This window comes from Myxocyprinus asiaticus, chromosome 7, assembly GCF_019703515.2.
Source record: "Myxocyprinus asiaticus isolate MX2 ecotype Aquarium Trade chromosome 7, UBuf_Myxa_2, whole genome shotgun sequence".
Lineage (NCBI taxonomy): Eukaryota > Metazoa > Chordata > Actinopteri > Cypriniformes > Catostomidae > Myxocyprinus > Myxocyprinus asiaticus.
In genome coordinates, this window is record NC_059350.1 from 31,231,318 (window position 1) to 31,241,227 (window position 9,910).

The window sequence follows — 9,910 nt, forward strand, 5'->3', positions numbered from 1 at the left end:
GTGCTACACTCGCACTTGTGGGGACCGGTACATCTACCTGTGCGGGAGATTGGGTAGACCCTGAAGTTGCTGGGAAAGGGATAAACCGGCGCAAGCGAGGAACCGGCTTCGGCAGCGGGTTTCCATGCCTCCGGGGAGCAGGAACAGGGCCTGGAGAGAGGACAGAGTGAGAGGGGAGTGGAAAGAGATGGGAGAAAACACAGGGGGAGTTGAGAGCGAGAGAGAGCGCTCCTCCGTGCATGGGCACACCACCATATGGTCCTCCACAAGCTGGGCCGCTTCCTCCAGCGACGCCGGGCAATGGCACTGGATCCACTCCGCCATCCCTTCTGGAAGCCGGCGGATCAGCTGCTCCAGCACCACTTGGTCGACCACTCCCTCGACGTCGCGGTCCCCCGCCCGCAGCCATTTCCGGCAGGCATCATGGAGCCACTGAGAAAAGGCAAACAGGTGACCGGCCTCTTCCATCTCCATCGAGCAGAACAGTTGACAGTATTGCTCTGAGCTCTGGCTGACCCCACAGGATGGTCTTCTTCAGGTCACCATAGACCAGGAGATTAGCTGCCGGCAGTTGTTGTGCTGCAAGCTGGGCTTCCCTGGACAGCAGAGGGATGAGCCAGGCCGCTCACTGAGCATGCGGCCAGCCCCAGATTTCAGCGGTACGCTCAAACATGGTCAGGAAGGCTTCAGGGTCGTCTTCCACCCCCATCTTCAACAGCATGGGCAGGGGCAGGGGGCTGCTTTTGTCTGGGGTCGCTCCGAATTACCTGCCGGTCCTCTGCTTGAACACTAAGAACCTCATGGAAGCGGTGTTCTTGATCCTGGTGGAGTTCAAGCAGAGCCTGTTGGTGGGTGTGATTTAGGTTGGCGAGGGACTTGATGATGTCGGACAGCGGGAAGGACTCCATGGGGCATGCAGTCTTCAAATCAGATCTGGTTTACAGCTTCACAATAACACATCAGCTTCACAGTAAGGCTCTCGTCCCAGTCTCTCTCTCTGCTTTCTTATGCTGCTCTCCCCAATCTCACTACAATTAGAGACAGGTGTTAGTCATAATTCGGCTCAGGTGTATGCACCCTTACCGCTCTCTCTCTCCCGATGGACGCTCGAACATGCCCCCGCTACCACAATCACATAAAAAAGTATTCAGAATACAAGAATAATTTTTGAAAACATATTTATAAAGGCAAGGCACAATTGGAAAAATGTCTAATGTCTAAGGGAGTCTAAACAGTCAGAAAACTATTTTTCAGCAAAAATCATCAACTTAGCACTACTTTTATTTCTTTAAATTAGGTGTGGAGTTGGATGCTGATGTTTTTCTTAATAGAAGGCAGAAGGCAAACACAAGGCAGTTTGCGGACATCTACAATTTTATAACAAGAAAAATGTTGCCTGTACCTCCATGACCAAAAGCCCCTAGCTGTGACACTAGCTACCAAGCAGGGTTGTTTGTGAATGTTCTGAATGGCATTTTTAATGTTTTTAACTATTTTTTGTATTTTAATCTTCTTAACCCATTATTTGATTAGATTGACAAAGATTCATATATTTTGACACAAAATTGGATACAGAATGTGTTACACCGGCAGCGCCTGCTATCTCTCCTGAACGCCGCCAGATGTCGCCATCTCCAGAGTACTAACCCTTCCTTCACAAACTACATTTCCCATAACCCTCTGCTCAGACTGATTACTCACCCACCTGTTTCACATTATCTCTGTCTATTTAAGTTCCCTGTTTACATGCATTCAGTGCGAAGTCTTGTTTGGCCTAGTTGGCAATTCTGAGCATTATTTACCATTACTGTTTTCCCTGTGTTTTGACTCCTGCCTGTTCATCGTATTTCCCAGCCTGCTTGTGTGTTTTTGGACCTATTGCCTGTTTACTGGATTACCCCTCTGTTTCTAGGATTTACTTGGTTTGCCTTTCTTGGACTGTCTTTCTGTGTACCGAACCCTTGCCTGCTTTTTGTTTACCCTTTGATTTGCTACTTTGTTGTACTGTTTATACTTTTATTAAACTGCATATGGATCTTAATATTAGTGCCCCGGTGTCTTCGCTACAGAATGCAAATTAACCATATTTTTTAGATGATAGTGAGGTCCTGTGAAAACAGTGTAGTATATGAATGATTTTAATCAAGCTTGTTTCCAAAACATTTAGGCCTATTTATTCTTTTCTTGTTTACTACTTTTATTACTGACACTTATTTTTTGGGTGGTTTTAATTCTTTAACTTCTTTGATTTTAATTGCTTTTTTATTTATTTTTAATTTTTTTTTGTGATGCGGTTGCCAGATATTCAATCCTGGAATCATTATAGATGACTAAGATGTTGTATTCTCATTATCTAGTGTCTACCTTCAAACATTTTGGTGAATGCAGTCCATTTTGAAAGTATACCAAAAACCACAACCTGCGATGCTATAATTTTTTACCCGTGACTGTGTTTTCAAATTAGCCCATTTTGGCATGAAACCCTGGAAAAACTGCTCACGTGCTGCAGCTTCTCTGGGGAAGAGAGAGTGTGCATCTGTGCTGTTCAGAAAAACAATCAAGTTTTTCACTTGAAAGACAAGAATTTATTTTTTCTGCCTTATTTTGTGGTCATTATGAGAGAAGTATTCTAACAAAAATGTTTTAAGTAACTGAATTCTGAATACAGGCTCTTGAAAACGTAATGGGGGCTGAATATAGATACTTAATTTTTGTATTCTGAATATGTACTGTAATGCTGTTACATGTATTCCATTTCAGCCCAACTCTGCTTATTTTGGTGAGGCAAGTCCCTTATTTTGAACTTGTTTTTCCAGATCCGATCCCTTGTTTCTCTTGCGAGATCTGGCAACACTGCAGCTGATGTATTACCCACTCTAGCACAGAGTACTGTCATTTTAAAAAGAACAGCATTAACCATTCTTTTATTTCATTCTAAACGGTTACCATTTCGAAATAAATGCTGCGGAATGCTGGAACCAGAACGAAAAAATTCAGTTTCTGCTCAAAACAAACTACAATGAAAATGTTTTTGTTTTTAGACCTTGATCAAGAGTTTAGGTTACAATTTTAGTTGCTATGACTTTGAAGTTTATTTACCTTCAGTAGTCCACACATTTTAAATTGTCCTGCGGTGTGACAAATACATTTTTTAAAGTACAAATAAGCCATGAAGTCTCACATTCAACATGAGCTCAAATCTGGATGCATACAAATTTGACAACAATTAGAAAAATTGTTTTGGACTCAAGATGGCGCCGAGTATGGCTGCTGCGTTGCGAGCTCCGACACAACATAGCAATGTTTTGTTTGTTTTGTTCACAATTCTTATGTTTTTTGTCTTGGATTCTGTCTGCCTTATTGTCTACGACAGACAAACACTTTTGGACATTGGTTCAGCGATCTCACACCGAAAACCGGACTTCACATTCCTCAATGCCGACCCGCTGTTTACAAACACGCAAGCGGAGCCCTTTGTCTGGGCAGCACGGCCGCGGAAACGCAGGAGGAAAAGGGGAAACAGAGCCGGCGTTCTCATCAGAGTAAGACGCCGCGCAAATCGACCCCCGCTACCCACTATTCTACTGGCAAATGTTCAGTCTCTGGATAACAAGCTCTGCGAGCTGAAAGCGCGGATCTCCTTCCAACGAGAGACAAGGGACTGCTGCATTATCTGCCTTACAGAAACTTGGATGTCTGCGGAGATTCCAGACTCAGCCATTGAACCCGCGGGGTTCTCCGTGCACCGAGCGGACAGAGCGAAAGACCTCTCAGGTAAAACTAGAGGAGGTGGTGTATGTTTTATGATCAACAAATCCTGGTGTGATCAGAGGAACGTACATTCCATCAAGTCTTTCTATTCTCCTGATCTGGAATTTCTTATGCTTCTGTGTCGACCATTCTGGCTACCGAGGGAATTCACAGCGGTCATTATCACTGCTGTGTACATTCCCCCACAAACCGACACAGACCGGGCACTCAAGGAACTGTATGGGATTATAAGTGAGCAGGAAACCGCGCACCCTGAGGCCGTGTTCATTGTGACCGGGGACTTTAATAAAGCCAGTTTAAAATCAGTCGCACCAAAATATCACCAGCACATTAGTTTCAACACACGAGGGGACCGGGTTTTGGATCATTGCTACTCTCCGTTCCGGGATGGCTACAAATCCCTCCCCCGCCCACCATTTGGCAAATCGGACCACTCTTCCATTCTGCTTCTGCCCGCTTACAGGCAGAAATTGAAACAGGAAGCACCCACCCTCAGAACGATCCAGTGCTGGTCGGACCAATCAGACTCTATGCTACAAGACTGTTTTGATCACACGGCCTGGGAGATGTTCCGGTCCGCCTCTGATGACGACATCGAGCTTTACGCTGATAGCGTAATGTGTTTCATCAGAACGTACGTAGAGGAAGTGATTCCGACCAGAACTGTACGAATCTATCCGAATCAGAAGCCGTGGATCAATAGCGATGTTCGCGTGGCACTTAATGTGCGGACCTCTGCTTTTAATTCCGGGAACGCGGAGGAGCATAAACAAGCCAGTTATGCCCTCCGAAAAACTATCAAAACAGCAAAACGCCAGTACAGGAGCAAGATTGAAGGACAGTTTAACACCACCAACTCTAGAAGCATGTGGCAGGGAATTAACATCATCACGGACTTCAAAGGGAATAAAAACTCCGCCATGAACACCGCTGCCTCTCTACCGGATGAGCTAAATACTTTTTATGCTCGTTTCGAGGGAAATAACACCGCCCTCGCGGAGAGAGCTCTCGCGGCTGAAGCTACAGAGGTTAGTTCACTCTCCGTCTCTGTAGCGGATGTAACCCGATCCTTCCGACAGGTGAATATCCGCAAAGCCGCGGGCCCAGACGGCATTCCGAGCCGCGTCATTAGAGCGTGCGTGAACCAGCTGGCTGGTGTTTTTACGGACATTTTCAACCTTTCCCTCTGTTTGTCTGTAGTCCCCGCATGCTTTAAAACATCCACCATTGTGCCTGTACCAAAACAATCAAAAATAACTTGTTTAAATGACTGGCGTCCTGTTGCTCTGACCCCCATCATCAGCAAATGTTTTGAGAGACTAATCAGAGATTACATCTGCTCTGTATTGCCACTCAATCTTGACCCGCTGCAGTTTGCTTACCGCAACAACCGCTCCACTGATGATGCCATTGCATCTACAATACACACTGCTCTCTCCCACCTGGAAAAAAAGAACACTTATGTGAGAATGCTGTTTGTAGACTACAGCTCAGCATTCAACACCATAGTGCCCTCCAAGCTAGATGAGAAACTCCGGGCTCTGGGCTTAAACAGCTCGCTGTGCAGCTGGATCCTGGACTTCCTGTCAAGCAGACGCCAGGTGGTTAGAATAGGCAGCAACATCTCCTCATCACTAACCCTAAACACTGGAGCCCCGCAGGGCTGTGTTCTCAGCCCACTACTGTATTCCTTGTACACACATGACTGTGTGGCAACACATAGCTCCAATGCCATCATTAAGTTTGCTGATGACACGACGGTGGTAGGTCTGATCACTGACAATGATGAAACAGCCTACAGAGAGGAGGTGCACACTCTGACACACTGGTGTCAGGAGCACAATCTCTCCCTCAACGTCAGTAAGACAAAGGAGCTTGTGGTGGACTTCAGAAGAAAAGACAGAGAACACAGTCCCATCACCATCAAGGGAGCACCGGTGGAGAGAGTCAGCAGCTTCAAGTTCCTGGGTGTCCACATCACTGAGGAACTCACATGGTCCGTCCACACTGAAGTCATTGTGAAGAAGGCTCATCAGCACCTCTTCTTCCTGAGACGGCTGAGGAAGTTTGGAATGAACCGCCACATCCTCACACGGTTCTACACCTGCACTGTGGAGAGCATCCTGACTGGCTGTATCTCAGCCTGGTACGGCAATAGCACTGCCCACAACCGCAAAGCACTGCAAAGGGTGGTGCGAACTGCCAGACACATCATCGGAGGTGAGCTTCCCTCCCTCCAGGAAATATATACAAGGCGGTGTGTGAAAAAAGCTCGGAGGATCATCAGAGACTCTAGCCACCCGAGCCATGGGCTGTTCTCACTGCTACCATCAGGTAGGCGGTATCGCAGCATCAGGACCCGCACCAGCCAAATCCATGATAGCTTCTTCCCCCAAGCAATCAGACTTCTGAACTCTTGATCTCCCACGATCAAAATACATCAGCACTGCACTTTATTACCCTTACTTTTATATCTCACACCGGACTATTATAAATTATATTATTATTATTATATTATGTTCTCTCTTAACAACTGACTATCAACCGATAGCCTGAATGTCAATACAGTACAATACTGTACATTCTATATATATATATATATACTTTTTTTTAATATATTTTAATTTTAATTTTTATTGAATAATGTGTATCCATATAGTAAAAAAAAAACAGCGTATCGTATACTGTACAGTGTATGTTATTATTTGTATATTGTTGAGTGTAATTATGTGTATAACAGATGTTTAAATTGTGTTGTGTTAATTTGATGTTTTTGTAAATTGGTATATGTCTCATCACTGTCACGACTGCTATGTTGATCGGAACTGCACCCAAGAATTTCACACACCATTGCACTTGTGTATATGGCTGTGTGACAATAAAGTGATTTGATTTGATTTGATTTGAAAAATGTTGTAAAAAGGTTTTAGATGGGGTATACTGCATGTCACACAGAACAACTTTCTAAAACTATTAAGGGTCAACTACATTTGTGCTGTTGTTGCGCTTTTAGGGCAAATGTATGGATAGTGCTGATTAAAACTTCGATATCAACCATTGCCGATAATCTTGTTCTCCAGAATAAGCCTGCCGCACCTGCCCCAGCCCCCATCAATGAATGGAAAACCAAACCATCTCCTGAGCCTCTCAGGTAAGTCATCTTTACAGAATTCGATTGTGAAAGCTGTAGGGTTTCCCAGACACAAAGTCAAAACTAAATCAGGGTTTGGAGTGAATTACAAGCTCTGTGAAGTTTATTCAATTGAAATTACGTTTATTTCAGTGTTAGATTGGCAAATACTGGAAAATCAAATCCAGTTACCTTTTCTTTGTCCATGTGTTTTCCTTAGTGGCCCAAGGTGTGTAGCTAGGTTTGACTTTGAGGGAGAGCAAAGCAATGAGCTATCATTCTCTGAAGGTGACGTGATTCGGCTCAAAGAGTATGTGGGAGAGGAGTGGGCTCATGGGGAGGTGAACGGCCAGGTTGGTATTTTCCCTCTCAACTTTGTGGAAGTTGTTGAAGATCTCCCTCCAGCCCCAGTACACAAATCTGCTCTCAACAAGATTACACTGCCTGGTAAGAGCCAAAATCATATCCATAGTTATTTCAAGCACATTTCATGTTTCATTTTATGTTGAAACATTTAGACACAAATACTAAACTGGGTGACAGGTGGGGCCAGGGGCGCAAAAATGGGGTATGCAACATATGCAACGCATAGGGGGCGCCAAAATCATACTTTTTAAATCTCCTAAAATACCTTACAAATAAGCAAAAGCACAGTTTTAAACAATAATGAAAGGATGTATTTTATTTAACTTTTATTTGATTTAACTTAATTTTTCCTAGCATTTTAAATGGGTTCAAACACGGATTTTTGTATTTTAAAAAAAAATGTATCAAGAGGTACCTTCATAGCTAACGCTCATTTCCCAGTATCTTTTCTGTCACAGTTACGCAAAAAGATGCTATATGTTTGGGAATAGGCGTTCAGTTGCGTTAGATTTAGAGAGAAAAGCTTGTTAAAAAAGTTAATGACCCTTCGCTATGTCCAGCCTATACTTGGGCTCGTCTTACTAACCATAACTAATGCTGCTGCGCTTTCCAACCTTCGCCTGTTGTTGTCTCGCTGTCAAACACGACGTGAGAAACCATTGGATGTGGTATAAGTAAATACCTCAGGAATAATTAAACAACACATGGATCAATTATTGACTAAATCCAAAAAATTGGGCAAAGAAATGTGTGATGGACAGGCTGGCTTCAGAATCAGTCATGCCTCTTCTTTCTTTTCTTTCTTTTTCTGTTTGGATGGAAAATAACGATGCAGATCAAATTAAATTAATAATTTTGTTTTTTGTTTTTAACTAAGCAGTTTCATTGGTATGTACATGACTGTTTGTATAAAAAAATTATACATTAAATTCTTAATATAAAAGTTTGAATTAAATAATTGGCATCACATTATTTTTTTTTTTTTATTTTTATTTTTTTTATTGAATTCTTGATTTTTTTCAAAATCAAGACTATGAAGACTATTTTATATTAAGTTAAAAGGGCTCCAAAAAGGCCATGTAATTTGCCTATGCTTTTTATTTGTGTTGTAGTGTGTGTATTTGGTGGGGTGGGTGGGAACATTGATGTTGCATACCCCTCAACAAATATGTAGTTGTGGCCCTGGGTGGGGCACTCATTTCACATTTACGGAAATATCTAGATACAAATTAGTCTACAACTACAGTTTCAGAGTCACCATTGATGTGTCACATAGGTAGCTAACAACTAACAAGGAAAACATTTATATAATTATATAATCATATATTTAAGATGTCATTTATGTGCGCTTAGTGATAACCAGCAACTTTTAATTGTTTGGTTTGTGTCAGCATTTTTCTTTCATTATACACTCCTAGATTGCTAATCTACCTACCTACCACCAGTACGTGTTACTGCAGTGGTCAGCAACAGTGTGTCTATGACTCAATCAGTGGGCAGCTCTCCCTATGGCAGGCATGTGAGGAATTTGCCCTTCTGTTTGTGTTTCATTAAGGGCTCTATGAAACTGTGTCCTCCATCTCATGCATTATACAGCAGCCTTGAGTGACAAGGCTAGATGCTCCATCTGAGGACAGCTGCTCTTCTTCTTCTCTGTAGCTCCTTTACACTCCTTTCAAAGTTGTACTGCTCATAAGGTTCAGTCAGACTAAAATTCAGCTCACTGTTCAAATTCATTCATACTGTATATTTGTGTGCAGGCCATTCAAAGAATTAGTTGAGTTTACTTAGTGAATTGAAATAATTTAGTGAATTATTCCTATTCCAGGCTTAACGGCATGGAATTTATACTATCCTACGTGCTTAGGCAGTCTTCATGTTTTATACAGCAAAAGCTGTTTTGTAGTACATTATAAATAGTGTAGCCTATCAGAATGTGGATGTCTTCAGTTATATAATACTCTTATGGGCTAATCAGCTCTAATACATCATGTTTTATTTTGCAGGAATGGCTGCTTCACCTACCAAACAAATGTTTTTCAAAGCCAGTGAGGTATCCATCACCCCATACCTTAAAATGCATTTTTTAACAGCATTTATCAATCTTTGTTAAATAATTTATAAATATGCTATTGCTCATCGTTAGTTCATGTTGGTTCATGATGCATTAACTAATGTTATGTATACAACATCTAGCTTTTTATATTAAGGGTCCCTGGACTAGCTAAGTGTTTGGGGGGGTGGGTGGGTGTTTGAGGTTGCTGTAAGTCAAATGATTTTTTTGGTCCTTGCATTCACTTCACATTTCTTTATTATATTATATCAAACTACACCAGAGTCTGATCTCTGATCTGTCCGTAGGCTGCATCTAATTGTTTGGAGTGGGCTGTGGCACTGTATGACTTCACAGCAGAAACAGAGGATGACCTGCCATTCCAGCAAGGAGACAGGATCCTGGTCACAGCTCACATAGATGATGAATGGTGGAGTGGAAGGCTGAATGGCAGAGAAGGGTTCTTCCCGAAGGCCTTTGTAAAGATCAATACAGGTGAGATTATGAAGTGACTGGTGCCCTCTAGTGGTCTCAGGGTGCTGTTGGGGCACTTTCAAAAATATTTTTGAGATATTTTAAATTAGCTTTGC

General features: G+C 42.6%; 1 protein-coding gene across 1 annotated transcript in view; it reads left to right on the forward strand.

Moving 5' to 3' along the window:
- The window catches only part of sh3d19 (SH3 domain containing 19), a 60,010-nt gene that overhangs the window by 49,193 nt on the left and 907 nt on the right, over positions 1 to 9,910 (forward strand). Inside the window, exons 16-19 of the mRNA XM_051702473.1 lie at positions 6,852 to 6,922; positions 7,122 to 7,348; positions 9,274 to 9,320; positions 9,629 to 9,815. Coding sequence (XP_051558433.1) covers positions 6,852 to 6,922; positions 7,122 to 7,348; positions 9,274 to 9,320; positions 9,629 to 9,815 — 532 coding nt within the window. The remainder of the gene's footprint in view (positions 1 to 6,851; positions 6,923 to 7,121; positions 7,349 to 9,273; positions 9,321 to 9,628; positions 9,816 to 9,910) is intronic.